Genomic DNA, 23,101 nt, shown 5'->3' with positions numbered 1-23,101 from the left:
AAAGAAACTACCAAATGCCCAGTCAATAGATTCAAAACAAAGCTACAAAAGAGGCATTAGTTTCACATTCTTTTGCAGTCCAAGCGATCGTTTCTAAATTCAGTTGTTTATAAGGCTAGGATCTGGGCCAGGCATTGCTGTGTAGCCCTGGCTGGTCTTCAGTTTGGGGCAGCCCTCTACCTCAGTCTCACCAGCACTGGGTTACAGGCCTGTGACAATGTCTGGCTCTGTTTCTAGCTGAAAACATTCACACTGTGTAGAAAGTATATTTTCATTCCTTCTAGACCAGAAGACGTGGAATCTGTAGGAAAAAGTCTTCTTGCTCTTAGGTGTAGGTGGATTTTTCTGTCCTGCCACCCAGTTCCCAAAGAACTATTTATTATAAATGCTTGGTTGTTACTAGCAAACTCTTCCGTTTTAAATCAACCCATATTTCTTATCTACGCTCTGCCATGTGTCTTGGTACCTTTTCTCAGTACGGCAAGCTCACCTCTCAGAGTCTCCTCACGATTCTTAAGACTCCTCCCCTTCTTTTGTGCTCTCTTTTGGTCTGCCAGTCCCACCCAACCTCTGGCTGTCCAGCTGTTGGACAGCCAGCGTCTTTATTAACCCAACCACAGTGACATATATTCACACAGTGTAAAGGATATTCCACACTGCCCGGTGTCTGATTCTTACGTTACTCTCAACTGTTTCTTCCTATTTCAGGAATAGCTTTGGTTTTGGACAGAACTTTTTAGTTTCTACATGTCTAGATTGTTTTGGGGTCATCCTTTGTCTCGTGTCACAGGTGGATTTTTGCTGCTTACCCATCAGCCAACCCAGCAATTGTTAGCATCTGCTTCCTGCTTTAGAATCTGACAATAGGCCTGGAAAGGTGGCACAGGCCTATAATCCCAGCACCTGGAAGAGAGAAGCAGGCCAGATCTCTGTGAATTTGAGGCCAGCCTGGTCTACAGAGCTAGTTCCAGGAGATCCAGGGCTATAGAGAAAAAACCCTATCTCAAAAAAAAGAAAGAAAGAAAGAAAAAGAAAAAAGAAAGAAAATCTGAAGATAGCAGATTCAAATTTTCCAACTTCCTGTGCATCTCAGAGTGACCTGTGTGTCTCTGTATTGGCTACTGGAATCTTCTAGGGACTTCTGGAAAAGAAGTTGATGTTTTAATGAGAGAGATGCTATCCTAAGAAACTGATCTGTAACAAAACGGTGTCACTCAGGGAGGAGGGCCTTGATGGTGTGCAGTGTGAAGGACGAATGGCTATGAGTGCATCCTCCAGGTGATATCCCACCCTCACATCCTCCAGGTGATGCCCCACCTTCACATCCTCCAGGTGATGCCCCACCCTCACATCCTCCAGGTGATGCCCCACCCTCACATCCTCCAGGTGATGCTCCACCCTCACATCCTCCAGGTGATGCCCCACCCTCACATCCTCCAGGTGATGCCCCACCCTCACATCCTCCAGGTGATGCCCCTCCCTCACATCCTCCAGGTGATGCCCCACCCTCACATCCTCCAGGTGATGCCCCTCCCTCACATCCTCCAGGTGATGCCCCACCCTCACATCCTCCAGGTGATGCCCCACCCTCACATCCTCCAGGTGATGCCCCACCCTCACATCCTCCAGGTGATGCCCCTCCCTCACATCCTCCAGGTGATATCCCATCCTCGTCCTTCAGGTGATGGCCCACCCTCACATTCTCCAGGTGATGTCCTACCCTCGTCCTCCAGGTAATGCCCCACCTTCACATCCTCCAGGTGATGCCCCACCCTCACATCCTCCAGGTGATGCGCCACCCTCATCCTCCAGGTGATGCTCCACCCTGGTCCTCCAAGTGATGCCCCACCCTCACATCCTCCAGGTGATGCCCTACCCTCACATCCTCCAGGTGATGCCCCACCCTCACATTCTCCAGGTGATGCCCCACACTCACATCCTCCAAGTGATATCCCATCCTCGTCCTTCAGGTGATGGCCCACCCTCACATTCTCCAGGTGATGTCCTACCCTCGTCCTCCAGGTAATGCCCCACCTTCACATCCTCCAGGTGATGCCCCACCCTCACATCCTCCAGGTGATGCCCTCCCCTTACATCCTCCAGGTGATGCCCCACCCTCACATTCTCCAGGTGATGCCCCACCCTCCCATCCTCTAGGTGATGTCCCACCCTCATCCTCCAGGTGATGCCCCACCCTCACATCCTCCAGGTGATATCCCACCCTCGTCCTTCAGGTGATGCCCCACACTCACATCCTCCAGGTGATATCCCACCCTCATCCTTCAGGTGATGGCCCACCCTCACATCTTCCAGGTGATGCCCCACCCTCGTCCTCCAGGTGATGCCCCATCCTCGTCTGAGCTCTAGCCCTCCCACATTGGCCCCATACAGACGCTTTCCCAGCAACCACTCTGATGGAGGCTATCCCCCAGTGAAGATGTTCAGATGATTCTAGCTTGGGTCTGACTGAAATACAATCTATCCACTGGGTTGTGGTGGCACACACCTTTAATCCCAGCACCCTGGACACCGAGGTAGGGGGAATCTAGGCAAAGAAATCCTGACTCAAAAATAAGAAAACAACAAACACAAAGGAGGACAGGAGAACATGTTGCCTAGCCGGCACGCCCTGTGTGCCTTGAGCAGCTGGCATGTGGAATTTTGTCACATTCTGAGATTCTTCCTTGCTGCTTTGCCATGGTACCACCATCCCAAAAGACATACCTAATTTTTTTAACCTCACCAAAGGAATCACATTCTTCAATATTTTCCGACTTGTATCTTCATGACTCTCTTTTTAAAAGAGATTTTTGTGTGTTGGCACATCAGCTGATGCTCTCACCTCCGTGTGGCCACCTTGTGAGAATCCACGATGTTTGTTTCTCTGTTTCTCTTTGCTGGATATTCAGGTTGCTTCTGGGTTTCTGATGATTTAAAATTTTTCTGACGAGCCTATTCCATGTTTTTTACTTGTTTGTTTCGTGGCAGTGGAGTGGTGGCGGACACTACATCCACAGTATTATCTCCAGGCTAGACCTCTAACAGTAGATACTTACACGGTGCAGCTAAACTCACTGCAGCCCCACTTGAGAACTGTTGTTGGGCCTGGACTGTTGCCACCATCCAACTGCCACTGTCAGTCATAACACGAGCGAACTGGACCCAGCTTCTTAGGGAGACCTCTGGGAATAAAAATCCCACTGAGCTGGGGGCCTTTTAGGAGTGCAGGAGAAGGATGTTTCCCGTCATCCCTCACAGTGAAACTAGAACTGGTCTGAAAGCTGAGCCTTCTGAGTATGTGAACACACTGCTATCAGTGGGTTAAGGAATTCCTTCTCGGGCTGGAGAGATGGTTCAGAGGTTAAGAGCGCTGGCTGCTCTTCCAGAGGTTCTGAGTTCAATTCCCAGCAACCACATGGAGGTTCAAAACCATCTGTAAACGAGATCTGGTGCCCTCTTCTGGCCTGAAGGCACACATACAGACAGAACAATAACTAATTAATAAATAAATCTTAATAAAATAATAATTAATAAATCTTAAAAAACAAAAACCCACACTTCTTTGCAAGGCCTTGAGTCTGGACTAACTTGTCCCAGAACTTGTATGTCTGGGAGAAACATGAGAGAAAGACTTGCATTATGAGAGCGAAATCTCTCCACACTTGGGAAACAGGTTGGCTGGGTGTGGTGGCGTGGAGTAAACTTACTTGGAAGATTGAGACAGGAACATCACTGGACCCCAGAACTTCCAGAAAAGTGTATGGCATGCTACTGCATGCCTTTAATCCCAGCAGAGGCAGGCGGACCTGGTCCGAGGCCAGCCTAGTCTACAAAGTGAGACAGGGTTACGCAGAGAAAACCTGTCTCAAAAAACAAAACAAGCCGGACGGTAGTGGCACACGCCTTTAATCCTAGCACTCGGGAGGCACAGGCAGGGTCTCTTTGAGTTCGAGGCCAGCCTGGTCTACAGAGCGAGTTCTAGGACAGGCTCCAAAGTTACAGTAAAACCCTGTCTTGAAAAAAAAAACAAACCAAAACCAAAACCAAAAAAAAAAAAAAAAAAAAAAAAAAAGCAAGGAAGGTGTAGTTGAACACTCTACCCAGCAGGTGGCACTGTTGTACTGTAAAACGTCTCTTAGTACCATTGTGTTCTTACCAAAGATTATTAAAAATCCTTTCATCTCTTCTAGCGTTACTCCTGATTGGGCCAATATCTTCTGATATCTTCTGATTCCTTGTGGACAGTTTTACAGGGCATAAATATGATAAATTTCACTATTCATTGTTTTGTTGAGACAGGGTCTCACTACACAGCCAAGGCTGGATTTGCAGGTAAGCACCATCCTTTTTTTTTTTTAAATATTTTTATTCCCTAGATCCAATCGATGTCCTCACCACTATCGTGCTTTAGCACTGAGCTGCCTCTGTAGCTTTAATAGACATTGAATTCAGTGCAATTCAGCTTCCTTCCCGACAGCACGGTTTAAGTGTACCAGTTGAATGCTGGCATCCCCTCCCCCACTGTAGAAACAGAAACCCAAGGAGCTCAGTATGTCCGTGCCTCATCTCAGCTGCAGGATTAGACCATCCTGTCCTCTGTCTAGGAACTTGAAAAAGTGCAGAAAGTCAGAAGATGTCTAGATGGTGAGACCAATGAGGAGGCTTCTGTCTGTCTGTCCATCCATCCATTCTCTCCCCATGTATCATTAATTCATGTATATTACATTATATAAATAACATATCTATTATATATTATTTACCTTTCTATCACCCACCTATCTATTCTTTCATTTCAAGAAGTGGAAAGATAGTCTTGTTATTTAGAAAAAGGTCCTTTCAATCACGTTTGAGTTTCTGCAAATGAGACGATTGAAAGCTTTGTTCTGAAGTTTTTTTTTTCTTCACTTCTGCATCTCCAGCTCCTGGGAGCTAAAAGTGTTTTGAAACAGGATCATCATTCTAGCCTAGGCTGGTCTGGAACTCACCATGAAACCAAAGCTGGCCTTGAATTTGTGGCAATTCTCCTGCCTCAGCTCCTCAAGGGCTGAGATTACAGGAACTAGCCACGCGATCACCCAGTGGTCTGTTATGGTCTTTGCGTGACTACAGGGGGGTAGCTAGTTGCCAGAGCAACCAAATAAGCGCTATCCGCTGCGACTCACAGCTCTGTGGGTCAGTGAGATAAAGGGTTAGCAGTAGTATATGATTTACTCAATCCTGCCTGCCGAATGAAGCACTAGCTCCCCCCCACCCCCCAAAAGCAAAACGAAACACTTCAAGGCTTTCAGAAAGACCAACAAGAAGACAGCCATGTGCTGGGAGAGAGACACACTCCAGTTCTGTGGGGTTAGAAGCTCCCATTCCCAGAGTTCTGGATTTCGTCTTAACTATCTCCACCTGTTCATATGTTGCTTTAAAGTGTCCTATAAACAACAACAACAACAACAACAACAACAAATTCCGTGTTTCCTTGGTATCTCTCACTCTAGCAAATTAATAGAACTTAAGAAGTGAGGGCCGTGGAAACCCTGTAGAGACAGAAACAAAGGCAAAACTGCCGAAGTTTGGGATTTCCATCACAAATAGCAGGGAATTTTGTGGGACCAAGCCTTCGGTCTCCAGTTGACAGAGTCGATGACAGCCAGCAGATATCTTTTGTGGAAAAGGTTTTCAAAGACGTTGATGTGTGTGTTATATGAAGAAAACAGGAAAAGCATGCTACACCCTCGCTGCTTTACATTTCTTTACAGCTTTTCCCCTCCTCCAGCGTTTGTCAGGTCTGTCTTCATCCGTGGGAAGTAAAAGCTCCGACACCAGGGAATTGCGTTTCTTTCTCTTTTCATCCAAGTGGACGTTTTATTTGTTTCAGTTTTTATACAAGTATTGATTTCTTGGTCCTTCAAAGGCAGGGATAATTTCTTCTTTGGCAAAGGGCAGAAAAAGCCTGACTCTTGTCTACTTCCTATGTCATGTTCACTACTCCCAACGCTAATAATGACATTCCCATTTTGCAGACGAAACATGTGCTGATTTGCTGGTCACAGAGGTGGTCAACGTGAGTGTGAAGGAGGAGGCGATCAGATGCAGAATGGTGGCTGTTCTTGTGTGGCAAAGCTTAGCTTGCAAAGATCAAACTTCCAAGCCCGGCGTCGTGGTGACTCACTCCTTTAACCCCAACATTTGGGAGTTGGATACAGAAGGACTAGTAGTTCAAAGTCACCCTTGGCTACATCGCCAGTTCCGAGGCTAATCTAGGCTCACCTCATATCTCTTCCTTCCCTAAAAAAATAAAAAAATCATAGTCTCAAACACTAACATCAAGGATCGAGCTTGGTGAGCTAACAGGGACACAGACATCAAGGAGACATGTCAAGGACTAGCGCTCACGCCTTGGTGGCTGCTGGTAACTAGGGACGCTTCTGGTCTCTAGGCAGTACGAAAAGCTTTTTGAAGAGCTGACGCACGAGCCGCCCCAACTGACACGCCCAGCAACCCTGGGCCTTCCCCCTCTGCAGAATCACGCACTCAGTCCCACAAAGTCCCAGCTCTCACCCCTTCTGCCACCTGCGGAAGCAGAAGGGCCTTGGAAGGTGCCCTTCTCCACGAGCCCCGCCCTTTATCTCTGACTCCTCTGAGAACCCGCCCCTTCTCCCCCAAGCCCGCCCACACCTCAGACTGCACTGAGAACCCGCCCTACTGGCTAAGCCCCTCCCCTCGCAGACTGCTGAGATCCCTCCCCGTTCTCGGCTTACTGCCGCCCTCACCGCTGAGAATCCGCCCATTATTCGCAAGTCCCGCCCCTTCAAATTCTGCTGAGAACCCGCCCATTCTCTGCAAGCCCCGCCCCTTCCTCAAGCCCCGCCCCAGCTCAGACCGTGCTGAGAACCGCCCTACTTGCTAAGCCTCGCCCCTCGCCTCAGACTCCTCTGAGAACCCGCCCCACTTGACAACACCGCCCCTTATCTCAGACAGCTGCGACCCCTCCCTTTCTCCGCTTAGCGCCGCCCTCACCACGGACATCCCTGAGACTCTGAGACTCCGCCCTCCCCCCCCCCCCCGCAAGTCCCGCCACTTATCCAAGCCCCGCCCCTCGCTTCAGACTCCTCTGAGAACCCGTCCTACTTGGTAACTCCGCCCCTCACATAATACTGCTTAGCGCCGCCTCACCACAGACTCTTCTGAGACCCGCCCTTCTCTACAAGCCCCGCCCCCTCAGAGTCGGCTGAGAGCCCGCCCAACTGACTAAGCCCCGCCCTCACCTCCGACTAGCCCCGCCCTCACCGCGCTCTAAGAACCCGCTCTTCTCCGTAGGACCCGCCTCTCACCTAAGTCTTCTCTCGGAACGCGCCCCTTACGCCAAGCCCCGCCTTTCTCGGGCTCTGCCCCTGTGCTGCGGCTGGAAGAGACTGCGCCTGCGCCCAGCTTGTCCGTTGCCTCCCAGCGTCCCTAGGTTGACAGCGGCTGGGTAAGGCGACCGATGGGGGAGTGGGAGCCCGAAAGCTGGGGCAGGGGAGAGCCTCGTAGTCTCCGCGTTTCCTAGAGGTCAGCGTCTCTGGAGGTAGGCTTGGCGGATACGTGGAATCCGGGGGCGCGAGGGCACAGACGGCTGAGGGCGTGCTTGGGTGTGCCAGGCCGGAGTGTGTGAAACGAACTGGGCTGTGCGTTTTCAGGGTGACTGTACGTTCGTGTGAGTGTGTGGGAGAGGAAGACAGGGTCTGAGAAATACATGGTGCGGATGTGAGGTGATCGTGAATCGTATGGTAGTTGTCTATCTTCCGTGGTCTACGTTACAGCACTTAATGCTTGGAATGTCCAAAGTACCGAATATCCTGATGAGCGTTCGTGGTGGATGGATGGCAGATTCCAGGTAGCTTCAGGGTCAGGGCTGATCATCGCAGACGCCAAAAAAGATTAGAGGATAAAGAATTTCAGTCCCAAACCCCAACTGGGAGAGGAGAGAGGGGCTGAAGGGTAAATTGATCACCAAAGGACAATGTTGTCGTTGTTGTTGTTTTGAGATAGAGTATTGTGTACCCCTGGCATTTCTCAAACTCAGTGTGTAAGTAGAGGGTGACTTTGAACCCCTGATCTTCCTGCCTCAGCCTCCAAAGTGCTGTGATTTCAGGCATGTGCGACAACTTTGTGGAGCTGATTCTCCCCTTTACTTTTTCCTCCCCTCCCGTAACTTTTTATGTGAGTTCTGGGAATTGAATTCCGGTCCTCAGGCTGGAATGTGAACTTTACCCACTGGGCCATCTCTCCAGCTCTTCATATATCTTTAAACATATTCTTTATAATGATCTTGTTAACAGGGGTTTTATCGAGTTCTGGGAGCCACTCAGGCAAATTGATTGAACTGTGAGGAACTCATAGAAAACTTTGATTTATAGCCAGTCCTTCAGCAGTACAGGTGAGACGACTTGGAACTTGTACCTAGCATCAGAATTCAAAAGCAGTCATTGGGACTGAGTCCTCAACCTGTGGAGTCTGGCTTGATAGTCCCAGAACTGAATTAGATGAAGAGATACCCAGCTTGTGTCTTCTGCAGAACTGTTTGCTGGATGTGTTTGGGGAAACTTCAGAAGTGTTTGTGTTGCAAAGAAGAGACTGAATTTGTGTATTCTCTGTATCATCAAAGCGTGTGTGTGTGTGCGTGTGCCTGTGTGTGTGTGTTAGAGAGTTGAGTCTGAGAAAATAGAGGGTATGGATTTTGTGTGTGTGTGCGTGTGCCTGTGTGTGTGTGTTAGAGACTTGAGTCTGAGAAAATAGAGGGTATGAATCTTGTGTGTGTGTGCGTGTGCCTGTGTGTGTGTGTTAGAGACTTGAGTCTGAGAAAATAGAGGGTATGAATCTTGCCTGAGTTTAAGTGTTGTATGACTTTTCCTTTGGGCTTTTCATGGTTATATCATTGACGTGTTGGAGAGAGTAGTGTATCAAGACCCTGCAGCCATAGCAACTAATTTAGAGGAACAGCAGATACAGGTTGGGCTTTTGTAATGGTGAAGGACCTGAGCTGTCCATCATGAGATGGGTGAAGTCATAAAGTAGGATGTGCACAGCAGCAGTCTGTGATCAAGGAGAAGTTGGTACCAGGGAGCGGAGTATTGCCGTGGCAGGCCTGACCCTGCTGCTTGTGGGTGAAAGGTGGCCTTTGGTACTTCGGTTAGGAACGAGGTTGAACACTTTAGGTATTTAATGGACCATACTGGTAGGCACAGGGAAGACAGTGGCGATAAAAGCAATGCAGATTATGATGGCCTGACTCATAGGTTTCAGAGGAGAAGAATATTAGCAAGTGGCTTAGAGACCATTCTTGTGATATTTTGGCAAAAAATGTGGCTGCTTTTTGCCCTTGTCCTATAAATCTGACTGAGGCTAAATCAAAGACCTTTGGATTAATGACATTGGCCAGGAGCCTAGTATTGACTGTGTCGTGTGGTTCTTAGTGGCCACTCTTATGCACGTCTGTCATGAAAAGGAGCACCAGGAAGTGTATTAGATCTAACTCCAGTGCCCAAGGAGATCAAGTTCAAAGCAAAGCCTAATGCTAAATGGAATAAGGGAGTGCTGGCCCCACCCAACTAAGATTTCAACTTGTGAAAAGGACTTAAAGAAAAGCTTAAGCAGTGAAGGAAACCATCAGAAACATAAAACTGATATTTAAGTAAGTAGAAGGGCCATGTTCTAGCCTCAGAAAGCAGAAGAACTCGGCTGCTTTGGCCGTGTCATCCTAGATTTAGAGTCAACGATAGAAGAAAGGGTTATGGACTCTCCCTCCGTGGCTAAGGAAAGCTGCTGGGGACAGGCATGTGTCAGGGTATCCCATTATGGAGACCCCGAGAGGCCATTGCATGAAGCTGGGAATATGTAGCTGGGATTGTGTTGGAGCCCCAAGATTTTGGAGATGCTAGAGTCCTGGGATAGCTGCCAAGAGTAGCTGCAGACAGAGCGTGGCACCGGCCTGAGAGAGAGATGTGTGCTGCAGTTAACAGAGCTGGCAGAACTGGAGATCTGAAGAGTGCTTGGACATCAGACGTGGAGGTGCAGAGCTGGGAGTTCACCCTGCTGGTTTTGGTCTTACGTCAGTCCAATATTTCTGCACTATGCTCCCTTTCCTCCCTTCTGGTATGGTAATGTATAGTCTGTTTGATTGTATGTTGGAAGTATGTGATCTGCTTTTTAATTTTTATTTTACAGGGGTTGCAGTTAAGAGGGTGCTTTAAGTCTCAGAAGAGATTTTGAACTTTTGACTTTTAAACAGTATTGAAACTTGATAGACTATGGGGACTTTTGAAGTTGGATTGAATGTACTGTCATCAGGGCACTACTTAAGAAGGATTAGAAGGTGTGGTCTTGTTGGTGTGTCACTGGGGGTGGGCTTTGAGGTTTCAAAAGCCCAAGCCAGGCCCAGCAGCTCTCTCTTCCTGCTGCCTGTGGTTCTGGATGTAGAACTCTCAGCTACTCCTCCAGCACTGTGTCTGCTCATGTGCAGCCATGTTCCTGCCATGATGGTAATGTACTAAACCTCTGAAGCTGTAAGCAAGCCCCAATTAAATGCTTTCTCTTGTAAGAGTTGGCATGGTTACAGTGTCTCTTCACAACAGTAGAACACTAGTTAAGACAACATGTTGGAGAGAGAGTACCAGGACCCTGTAGTCATAGTGACTAATTGAGAAGAACTAAGAGACAGCTTGGTCTCTGGAATTGGTGATGGAACTGTTAATATTCTCTAGTAGAAGAAGGAGGGAGTGTCACAGGATCCTTATCTGGCATTGTCGCGCTCTCTCTTGCTACCCTCACCCTACCCCCCCCCATCTGTATACAGATGCTCTTGGGAAATGTTAGAGGGCATAGGAAGTAAACTATTAACTAAAAGGGGAACTCATGATTCAGTTCCCATGAAGATGCCATTCATGATAGCGTGAGACTTTGGGGTGATGCAGTAGTTTGGGGGTTACCCATGCTCTTATAAATAACTCTTTTCCCATGCTCTGTAAATAAGCCCAATCAATTCATGGATTCAACAAGTTGGATTATCTGGGGTAAATAGATGTTTGTTTTATGTCTCCTTAGAAAAAGTTTACACAATGAGAACTAGATCTGCCAATATATAAAGTGTCAAATGCATGAGGCTCCTTGGAGAGGTTAAATAGAAGGATTCACTTCTGTGAATGTGTGTGGTTGTGTAAGCAAGAAACTGGGCTGTGAAAGACTGTGTGTTTTTTGCCCTAGAGTTTATATTGCTGCAATGAAACACTATGACCAGAAAGCAAGTTAGGGAGGAAAGGGTTTATTTGGCTTACACTTCCACATCACTGTTTGCCAAAGGAAGTCAGAACAGGAACTCAAGCAGGGCAGGAAGCAGGAGCTGATGCAGAGGCCATGGAAGGGTGCTGCTTAACTGGCTTGTTTCCCCTGGCTTGCTCAGCCTGCTTTCTTACAAAACTGAGAATCCCCAGTCCAGGGATGGCACCACCCACCATTGGCTGGGAGAGCCCATTGATCACTAATTGAAAAAATGCCTTACAGAGAGAGCTCATGGAGACATTTCCTTAACAGAGGCTCCTTCCTGTCTGATGATTCTAGCCTGTGTCAAGTTGACACACAAAATCAGTCAGAGGTCTATGTAGTTTTTTTTTTTGAAACCATATACCATTTTCCATAGTGAAGGCAATCCATACTCCCGTAGCAATATATAAAGTTTCACGAGGTAGTCCAGGCAGGAGTGGAACTCTATGTATCCCAGCCTAGCCTCCCTCATACTCACCATCTCCCTGCCACTGCCTTCCAAATGCTGGGGTTACAGTGGCCTCCCTCTGTGCCCAGAGGACATCACGGTGGCTGAGACTGGGAGAGAAGGATGAACAGGTGTGTGTGTGAGCAAACTGGATGAGAAAGATTCTCTGAACCGTAGTGTGGTGTTTGAGAAGCCTTATGAATGTAGGGGCTGAAGCTGTGGCGTCTGCATGGGAAAGATCTAGGTAAGAGGCTGTGATCTTGTGGGTATAGAGAGAATAGGGTGTCTGTGAAGATGTGTGTGTGTGCACCCAGACCCCTCTGAGATCATGGTGTATGTGTGTGGTTACCAGCGTTGCGCCTTCTCTCGGGTGCCTGTGATTGTCTTCCATGGGATTAGAAAGTGTGTGAGCTCTTGTGTTGGTACTTCTGATGTCGCTTTGTATGCTGTAATCATGGCCCGGTGTGTATGAAGTGACTACTTTGAAGATTAATTAATAGAATTAGGTTTATAAAACAAAAAACCCACTATTACATTTTAAGTTAAATTTTAATGTTTTAGTTTCGTTGTGGGGGCAGAAGCATACCACAGTATGGTGTGTGTGTGTGTGTTAGAGGACAACTTTCAGGAGCTGGTTTTCTCCTTCCAACAAGTGCGTCCTAGGAATCAAACCTAGATCCACAGGTACTTTTACCCTCTGAGCCATCTCCCTGGGAGATTTTTTTTCTTTCCTTTCCTTTCCTTTCCTTTCCTTTCCTTTCCTTTCCTTTCCTTTCCTTTCCTTTCCTTTCCTTTCCTTTCCTGTTATTCTTTCTTATTTTTTGTCAGGTTTTCATCCTGGAAAGTATCCTTCTTCAGACTTCTGATTGTTGGGATTTTAGGTGTGCACTACCATGCCTTATTAGCATTAGATTCTCTCTCTCTTTAAAAGATCTATTTGTTTTCATTTTTTGCGTTTGAGTGTTTTGCCTGAATATATATCTATTCAGGAACTGAAGTTACAGATGGTTGTGAGCTGCCTTTGGGTGCAGGGAGCTGAACTGGGTCCTCAAGAGCAGTAGGTGCTCCTAACTGCTGAGCTGTCTCCAGCCCCCAGCATCAGTAGCTTCTTTCTGTGTGCTGTTTGCAACTGCCTGTTGTGTATTGCTGGGCTGAGTCCTGGGTCCTAGCATCCCAGAAGCTGCCGAAACTGGCCTGAGCTGTCAGAAGGGAGAGGAGCCCACTAATCTAGGTCGGAAAGGAGGAGAAATGAGTGAGCTCAGGGTGGGGGTCACACAGTGGCAGGACTGATCCCTAAAGTTCATTGTTCCACAGTGAGGAGAAAGTGAAGGTCCTGGGGTTTGGGCTGGAGGAAGACAGTAACTCTTGTCTCTGGTGACTTTCGGAATGGGATTTCAAACAGATGGTGCCAAATTATGGATCAGAAACTTCCAAAGGGAACAATTCCACCTTTGCATATAAAATGAAAAAATAGCTATTTTGTGGGAGTATTTATGTACAGTCAGACCAGATAATGGATGGGGTATAGATGAACTTTTCTGTCCTGCCAGTGAGTTCTCCAACAACTATACAAAGACTTACTGTTAATTATAAATGCTCAGCCGGTAGCTCAGTTTGTCACTATCTAGCTCTTTATTTATTTAAAAAACATATCTTTTCTCATTTGACATGCCAAATCCATTTCCACTCCCTCCCCTCCTCTTGCCTCTTCCACCTCTTCCCTCACCTCCCATCCCAGCCCCCATCCACTTCTCAGAGAGGGTAAAGCTTTCTATGGGGAGTCAACAAAGTCTAGCACATTGCTTTCGGGCAGGACCAAGGCCCTCGTCACCATATCTAGGCTGAGCAAGGTATCCCTCCAGAGAGAATGGGCTGCAAAAAACCAGAACAAGCAGTATGGATAAATCCTGGTCTCACTGCCAGTAGCCCTATAGTCTATCCTAGCCATACAACTATCACCCACATGCAGAGGGCCTAGTTTGGGCCTATACTGGTTCCCTTGCCTAGCTCTTATAACTTAAATTAATCTATATTTTTTACATTTCTTATCTACACTCTGTCTTGTGACTCAGTACCTTTTCTCAGTACAGCAAGTTTATCTCCTGCTTCCTCTGCATCTTCTCAACACTCCTGAGATTCCTCTTTTTTGTGCTTTTTGTCTGCCAGTTCCTCCTAACCGCTACCTATTCAGCTATGGGCCAGTGAGCTTCTTTATTAAGCCAATCACAGTGGCATATATTCACACATATATTGTTCCACAGTGAAGAGAAAGTGAAGGTCCTGGGGTTTGGGCTGAAGGAAGATAGTAACTCTTGTCTCTGGTGGCTTTCGGAATGGGGTTCTTTATGAGCTGTAAAGGGATATTTCACTAGGGGGTTTGGGGATAAACATTTAGGAGACTTCAGTGTATAGGAAAGAGTGATTTGCTATACTCCAGTAGTAACCACTGCCTAATATGTCAGATACTTTTCTTACTGCTCAGATCAAAACCCCTGACAAAATAAAAGACTCACAACTTGAATACAGGCCGGGTGGTGGTGGCACATGCCTTTAATCCCAGCACTCAGGAGGCAGAGGCAGGCGGATCTCTGTGAGTTCGAGACTAGCCTGGTCTACAAGTGCTAGTTCCGGGACAGGCTCCAAAACCACAGAGAAACCCTGTCTCGAAAAACCAAAAAAAAAATTATATATATATATATATATATATATATATATATATGTATGTATATATACATACAACTTGAATACAGCCCACCATGGGACAGAAGTCATGGTGGCAAAGCGTGAGGAGACCGGTCACACTGCCTTTGAAGGATAGAAGCAGAGAGCCATGAACCAACATCTGACTTTCTTTCCTCATTGTCCCTTTTTAAAAATAAACCTGAGGTCTCAGTTTTATTACCACAGGGTGATTCTGCTTCTTTATTTAAGCCGCACTGGAAACACCCTCAGATATGCCCAGCATTATGTCTCCTAGGTAATTTTATTATTCATTTATTAGAAATATTTTTCCCATACACTATATTCTGTTCATGGTTTTCCCTCCATCATCTTCTCTTAGATCCTCCCCACCCATCCAACTCCATGCCTTCTTTTTCTCTCTCTTTAGAAAGCAGGAAAATAATAAAACAAATAAACCAGAAATAGACAGAAAAAAAGGTATGAGAAACACATATACACAGAGATACACAAACAAAACCCACAGAAGCACAAAATCAGAAACCCAAATAAATATGTAAGCAACAGACCAGCCAGGTTAAAAAAAAAAGCCCAGACAACAAAACAAAAGAGGAAAATAAACTTCCAAAAATACCATTTAGTTCATTTTGTGTTGGCCATTTACTCTTGGGCCTCAAGCCTGCCCTTGAGTGTAGTGTGTATACCCAGTGAAACTTCATTTGGGAGAAAAACTAATTTTTCCTTTGCAAGCAGTTGACAACTGGAGATAGCCTCTGGGTTCGGGATGAGGGCTCATGTCCACTTGCCCTCTCAGCGCTTGGGACCCCATCTGGCTTGGACCAGTGCAGGCTCTGTGTATGCTGCCAAGGTCTCCATGAGTTGATATGAACGTCAGTGTGGTTGTGTCTAGAAGACACTGTTTCCTTGTGTCCTCCATCCCCACTGGCTCTTCCCATCTTCCACCTCCTCTTACGCATAATTCCCTGATTCCTGGGAAGAATCCCATTTAGTACTGAGTGTTCCAGGGTCTCTCACTCACTGCACATTGCCCAGTTAGGGTCTTTGTGTTAGCTTCTTTGATAATGGCTGAGCAAGACTCAGATCTGACTCCCAGTTTGGTGTTGCAGGTGATGAAGTTCAAGCATCCTACCTGCTCTCAGCCAGCTACATAGATTTGGACCAGTTAAAGCTGGGAGGGAAGAAAGGGAAGGAGCAGCTTGCATAGGTGATGCTGGGAGAACCATGAAGACCTTGACTTTCCCTACCTCTTTCTCTAGGCTGGACTTCCCAGGACACAGTTGTTCTCCAAGGGAGGAGAAGGCAAGAAATGACCGTTGAACTAATGAAAGCCATGTTACAGGTTAGTTTATGTCTGTTCTCCATGAGAACTAAGTGTCGCTACTTTGGAAATTCTGTTAATAGTCTGTCCCCGGACCTGCTCACCCCTACTCCTACAGGACGTCATTCTTAACTTTAGCTGCCTAGTAGGCGAAGAATAGATGTGATAAGGCCTAGAGCCCACTCTGAAATTCTTTCTCTCCCTGCCATATATACACTTCTTTATGCTATCGAATCTTACTAGTTCATGGCAGGCACCTTGAATGTGCCTGTTATCACTGGTTCTTGAAAGTTAAGGAGGGTTGTGCCCGATTAGTTCTTGGATGGGAGACAGAATATAACTATGGATCCCAGCTTGGCAATCCTCCTGTTTCATGCTCCTGAGAAGAAGGATTATAAGTGTGGAACACCATGCCTTGCATGTACATTTTTAACTGGTTTCAGCTCTTGTCAGAAGGCTTGTCTTCTTTTACATGAAACAGGTATCTCAGTACTATTGAATTGGATTCCAGGTTAGATGGACATGCAAAGGCCCTCTACATGGATTTCTGTCCCTAAAATAATAACATGGAGTTTGCAATTGGAATCTGAATTTGAGGAAATCTGTGGCATCCAGCCCTCAGTCTGTGGCATCTGGCACTGTCCAGGGAGAGTGTGTGATGACCGGACTAGATTAGAGGACTGTCACCTGCTGCCCACTGCAGAGCTGGGTTGCAAGTAGGCAGATTTCTGAATGCTTTGATCATCAGAGATCATGGAAGTTTTGAGAGTGCAGTAGAAAAGGAGGTTTTTGTTTTGTTTTATTTTGGTTTTTAAATATCCTCTCACCCATCATGAGTCATGTTATTCTTTTCTTTTTTTCTTTCTGTTTTGAGATGAGAAGAGGTGGCCCATTTTGTGGCCCAAGCTGGCCTTGAGCCCCTGGACACAAGCATCTTCCCTTCTCAAGCAGCTCACCTACAGTTAGTCTCTGACCTACTCCCAATCCCAGCCAGCCACTGTTTCCTGTCTACATATTTGGATTTCCTGGGCATTTCATATAAGCGGAATGATACAAGATGTAGTCATTTGTGTCTTCTTTCATTTAGTAACTACCTCTACCCCAAAACAGAATAAAAAATGTTACAAAACTTTGTAAATGCTTTTGTGCTGTCTCAGGACTCAGTGACCTTCACAGACGTGGCCGTAGACTTCTCCCAGGAGGAATGGGAGCGGCTGAGTCCTGCTCAGAGGAGTCTATACAGGACTGTGGTGCTGGAGAACTACTGGAACTTGGTCTCAGTGGGTAAGCGCCCTCCCTGCGGATAATCCAGAAACATCCAGAGCCTGCAGCCATGACAGGCTTGTCAGCAGCTTCTGGGCATCCTCCTGTCTCCACCTCACATCCTGCTGTGGGAAAGTGGGGATTAAGCATGTACTACTGTATTAGCTCCTGCATCTTGATGTAGGAATGAGGGAATTACGCATGTGCTACTGTATTAGCTCTCCATGGGTCCTGGGAATTCAGATTCAGATCCTTGTGCCTGCACGGCAAGTGCCTTACCCACCGAGCCATCGTCTCAGCCTGTTTGTCTTAGTTTTTTATTTTTATAAAAATATTTTCATTCTTTGAAACTTTTATATGTGTACAGTGTATAATTTTATCCTTATTAATTCCTCAACACCTTCTCTAACTCCTACTGAGATATACCAGCCTGGTTCCCTTCTTACTTCATATTCTATTTCTTTTTTATTATTACTATTAATCAATTACCCCAGAGTACAGTTAGTGCTGACCATATGTGAATAGGTTTGGGGTCATCAAACAAGGCGTGGTCAGCAGCAGCCACATCACCAAAGCACTATTGTGGAATATTTAACTATGTAAAGATGTGTTGCATCTGTTTGTGTTGCAGAATACGACTTTAACTATGTGAAAGTGTGTTACGTTTGTTTATGCTGTATTTGTTTAATGTGTTGCATTTGTTTCAACTTGCCTGCCTAAGGAACCCGATTGGTGTAATAAAAAGCTGAACAGCCAATAGCTAGACGGAAAAGGATAGGTGGGGCTGGTGGACAGAGGGAATAAGTATGAGGAGAGATCTAGACAGCAGAGAGAGGAAGAAGGAGAAGAGAACGAGGGAGAAGGAGAGGACACGCCCAGTGCTAGAAGCCAGGCATCCACCGAACAGACAGAAGAAGCAGTGAAAGTAATATAGCAGGAACGGAAGGTAAAAAGACCGAGGCAAAGCGTAGATAGAAACAGATTAGAATCAGGGCTAAGATAAGACTGAGCATTCATAACTAATAAGTTTCCCTGTCGTGATTTGGGAGCTGCTTGGTGGCTGAAACAAAGCTTGGTACAAAGGACAGTGTCTGCTGTAGGCAGCCATAGCTGCGCGTTTGTTTATTATTTTGCATCCTTGAGTGGAGTAGATTGCACAGAGTTTTAAAATGTGACACTGCAGATTGGCTACATTTTGCTTTTCTGGCCATGGTTAACATTTCTCATTTTCATATTCCAGTGATTCTGGGGTTTATCATGGATAGTACAAATGGAATCTGCAGAGGCTCAGGATTCTGTCGCTGTCCTCTGAAAATGTTTGTTCTGAGATAGAGTCACTATGCTCGGCTCTGTTTTAGACAGGTAGTTCATTTTTTAATTTGCTCTTTTTTGAGACAAGGTTTCTCTGTGTAACAGCCTTGGCTGTCCTGGAACTCACTCTGTAGACCAAGCTGGTGTTGAACTCACAGAGATCCTCCTGCCTCTGCCTCCTGAGTGCCGGGATTAAAGGTGTGCTCTACCATTGCCTGGCAAAAGGTAATTCACTTGACTCAAACTCCAGTCTGTCTCTAGCAGGCCTTTAAATTTTTATTAAGGGGCTGGAGAGATGGCTCAGAGGTTAAGAGCACTGGCTACTCTTCCAGAGGACTTGCATTCAATTCCCAACACTCACATGGCAGCTTACAACTGTCTGTAACTGCAGTTTCAGGGGATCCAGCACCCTCATACAGACATACATGTAGGCAAAACACCAATGCACATAAAAATTTAAAAAATGTTTAAAACTTTCATTTATTTTAATTTTAAAAGAGATTTCATTTGTATTTAAAATACGTACATGCGTGTGTGAGGGTGTGGACATGTGAGTGTGGTTGCCGACAGGAGAGGCTGTGAGCGCTCCGCTCCTGGAGCTGGGGTTGTAAGTAGCACTGAGCTCCCGGTGTGGGAGCTGAGCTCCATGTTCCTGTCCAGGAGCAGCATGCAGCCAAAGCACTGAGCCATCTAATACCCCATCCCCTGGCAGGCTGTTTAAAAAGTATCTCATTTATTACTGCGATGGTCCTGTCCACCACCCCCATAAGAACTAGTTTAATATCTGTAGGGTTGACTGTTGACAGTTGCCACTCAACTATTCCAGAGTTTTATGTAGTTTGCCCTTCAAATGTGTTCCATCCTTTTATTTCATAGTTCCGTCAGACCTAAGGAACTGACGTATGCGCCAGGACAACTCAAAACATGGCTATTTTTATGTCTCTTGTTTTTAATGCAGGAGCTTGCATTTCCAAGCCACAACTGATCTCATTGCTGGAGCATGGGAAGGAGCCTTGGGAGGCGGAGGGGGAGGGGACAAGAAGTACATTGCAAGGTGAGAATGTGTGATGCAGATGGAAAACCTGTCCAGGCAATGGCTCGGCCATCTTCAGAAGTCCTTCCCTCCTCACTGGGCTTCCCAGAAATCCTTCCCAAGCCTTAGGGTTCTGGCTGCAGACTGGTTTTCCTTCTCTTTCCCTCTTGTCTCTGTAGTAAGTTGTTTTGTACAAAGGAGACTGTCCTAGTTCCTTTCCGGTGCTGTGATGAAGCTCCCTGACAGAGCAGGCCCTAGGGACAGGGTTTGTTTTAGCGTGCGAGTCCACACTGTAGCCCATCCGTGTGGGAATTCACAGTGGCACGATCATGAACAGCCCGTCACAGCAGAGAGAGTGAACAATGCATGCCTGTTACTCAGCCAGCTTTCTCTACTCATATCCGGTCAGCTTGGATCTCCACATCAGTTCAGACAAGCAAGATAATTGCCCAACATGCTCACAAGCCAATCTTATCTGACAGTCCCTCACTGAGACACCTTTCCCTAACCATCACCTATGTTAACAAAGCCCTATATGAACTGGCCTAAAAAGTCACACTTCTGCTAAGTTGTTGAAAGTAAAACAAATGAAGAAATTCCTTACTGAGTTATATGAGATATAAAGAGTTTGGTACATTGAAACACAAGCATATAAAGGAGCACTATTTTCTGATTATGAAATTATGATCATGCAGTTGCCTTTAAATCCTAGGGGGAAGTCATAAAACATAGTGTGTGGTTTCTGGAAATCTCTAGAGAGTTCTGAGAAGCAATAGTAATTAACTATATTGGTAGTTATACAAAATTAACTACATATACTAATCAATTAAAAGTAGGAGACATGGGGCTGGAACGATGGTGCAGTGGTTAAGACCTGAGTTCCATTTCCAGCACCCACATGGCAGCTCAACTGTCTGTAACTCTGGTTCCAGGGGATCTGATGTCCTCTTCTGACCTCTGCAGGCATCAGCATGCACATGGTGCACAGGCACACATGCAGACAAACATCCATAGATACTGAATAAGTCAAGAAATATTTTTAAAGGTAGGAGACATAGTCTGGCCCGGGTACCATCATCACTGCAGACTGCCTCTCCTAGTTCCTCACCTCATACTTAGTTTTCCTGTTTTGTCGTTCTTTTCTATCTCTTCCCTGCTGCCAGATTTGTTTCTATTACTCTGACAAAGTACCTGCTGTAATCAGCTTAAGAGAGGAAGGATTTGGTTTGGGCCATGGTTTCTATCTATGATCAGCTGGCTCCATGGCTTTGGGACTGGTGGGAGTGCAGAAGCATGGAGGAAGGGCCTGGTGGAGGAAACCTGGTCACTATGGCAGCCAGAAAGCAAATAGAAGCGTGCCCATGCTATGAATTTCCTCCTGAGTTTTTTTTTTTTTAATTACAGTCTTCCAGTGTTTTGGCTATGGACACTTAGCTACAGGGAAGGCATTCCCTCCCTAGTGATCAGCTTTGGAAAGAACCTCACATATATACCCAGGGGCGTGCTTTACTAGTCTCCTGTGCAGTTTTCATCCAGTAGAGTTGATAGTCAAGATTAATTATGACAAAACTCTTATCCTTAGGGACAGCTTGCACATCTATGATTATATGGAATTTACTGAATAGTTTTGAATTACTTCACTTTAGATATTTCTTTTGCTAATAGCACATGATAGAGAACACATTTTTTTTTCAGATGGAGACTCTGTATACAAGACACAAAAATTATCTCTCAAGCAATTTGTGTTTGATAATGTATCAATGGAGAAAATTTCAAGTTTTGGTCTTGAGTGTCCCTCTTCTGGAGAAAAGTGGAAATGTAAAGACCTTTTCAATAGACGAATGACGAATCAAGAAATATTATTTAACGTGAAAGAAACAGTCACGCATGAAGAAACTCACACTAAAGGAATAAGCTACAAATACTCCAACCCTTCAAAATCTCTCCATCTGGACAATGTAGAAGAGAATATGTATAGTCACACGTCAAATAAGAAAAGCCTCTCCAAAAATCCCAAGGTACGAAAATACAAGAAAATCTGGGCAGGGAAGAACATTTTTAAATGTAACGACTGTGAGAAAACCTTCACCCATAGCTCATCCGTCACTGTTCATCAGAGAATTCACACGGGTGAAAAACCATATAAGTGCACAGTGTGTGGGAAAGCCTTCAAACAGAGCCACCACCTGGCCCAGCATCACACAACACACACGCACGAGAAACTCTTTGAGTGCAAGGAGTGTAAGAAAGCCTTCAGCCAGAATTCATACCTCATTGTGCATCAGAGAATTCACACCGGAGAAAAACCATATAAGTGTAAGGAGTGTACAAAATCCTTCAGGCAGCCTGCACACCTGGCTCAGCATCAGAGGATCCACACCGGGGAGAAGCCCTACAAGTGTAAGGAATGTGGGAAGGCCTTCAGGGATAGTTCTACCTTTGCTCAACATCAGAGGTGTCACAACGACAAGCGGCCCTTCCAGTGTGTTGAGTGCGGCCAAGCCTTCAGGTATAGCATGTCCCTTACTCGTCACTTCAGGCATTATCACACTGGAGAGAAGCCGTTTGACTGCACTGATTGCGGGAAAGTCTTCAGTGTTCACGTCGGACTGACTTTGCACAGGAGAATTCACACTGGAGAGAAACCTTACAAATGTACCGTGTGTGGGAAGGCCTTCCGCAGTGGGTCTTCCCTGACTGTCCACCACAGAATCCACACCGGCGAGAAACCTTACAAATGTGATGTTTGTGGAAAAGCCTTCAGCCACAGCATGTCACTCACTGGCCATCAAAGAGTACATTCTGGAGAGAAACCTTATAAGTGTAAGGAGTGTGGGAAAGCTTTTCGGCAGAGTATACATCTTGTTGTTCATTCAAGAATTCATACTGGAGAAAAACCCTACGAATGTAAGGAGTGCGGGAAAGCTTTTCGAGAAAGTTCACAGCTGACCACTCATCAGAGAAATCACACAGGAGAAAAACCTTTTGAATGTAAGCAGTGCGGCAAGTTTTTCAAAAGAAGTACCTATCTTGCCAGACATCAGAAAATCCATACAGGAGAGAAGCCTTATGAATGTAAAGACTGTGGGAAAACCTTCACTCATACTGCCTACCTTATAAGACATAAGAGAGTTCATACTGGAGAGAAGCCTTACAAGTGTAGCGAATGTGGAAAGGCCTTTGGGGATGGCTCGTCCCGCGCTCAGCATCAGAGACTTCACACAGGTCAGAGGCCCTATGTGTGTGATAGGTGTGGAAAGGCATTCAGAACCAGGTCATCCCTTAATTGTCACCAAAGATGTCATACTGCAAAGAGACCTTAAAACTGTATCCTCCTCTGGGAAACCCTTTAGCCAGTGACAAATCTTTACCATTCATCAGAGAATTTAACTTTCAACCAGACTGTTTATTCTACAGGGAAGAATTTACACAGGTAAGAGAGCTCTTAGGAATGCGAGGACCGTGGAGAAGTCCTCGGGCAGGGTTCTTAAAATGTCCATCATTGGCGAGTTCTCCATGCAGAGGCCTCTCAGGCATTCCTCAGTGTCACCAAGTCCTGTGTATACACCTGCTAAGTATGTCCATTTATTTTTGTTCCTGTTACCATACTCCAAAATACAATTGTTTTACTTGGACTTTTCCAAATGTCTGTGATTGGTATTGTTTTCTTCAAGTTTATTATTCATTTTATAATCAGAGAATCTTTTAAAAATATAAATGTTATTTATGTAACTCTTCT

At 45.9% G+C, this 23,101-nt stretch overlaps 1 protein-coding gene across 1 annotated transcript; it reads left to right on the top strand.

Annotated features, from left to right (window-relative positions):
- The first annotated feature begins 7,273 nt into the window (after positions 1-7,273).
- LOC142860822 (uncharacterized) lies at positions 7,274-23,101 on the top strand. The gene is made up of 5 exons (XM_075992589.1): positions 7,274-7,558; positions 15,694-15,776; positions 16,913-17,039; positions 19,288-19,383; positions 21,058-23,101. Exons 2-5 carry the CDS (start codon positions 15,744-15,746, stop codon positions 22,683-22,685), a joined length of 1,884 nt encoding a protein of 627 aa, XP_075848704.1. The 5' UTR covers positions 7,274-7,558; positions 15,694-15,743; the 3' UTR covers positions 22,686-23,101.

This window comes from Microtus pennsylvanicus, chromosome 1 (genome assembly GCF_037038515.1).
Source record: "Microtus pennsylvanicus isolate mMicPen1 chromosome 1, mMicPen1.hap1, whole genome shotgun sequence".
NCBI classification, from domain to species: Eukaryota; Metazoa; Chordata; class Mammalia; order Rodentia; family Cricetidae; genus Microtus; species Microtus pennsylvanicus.
The sequence above is the reverse complement of the archived record's forward strand: the minus strand, read 5'-3'. Positions and strand labels throughout refer to the sequence as shown.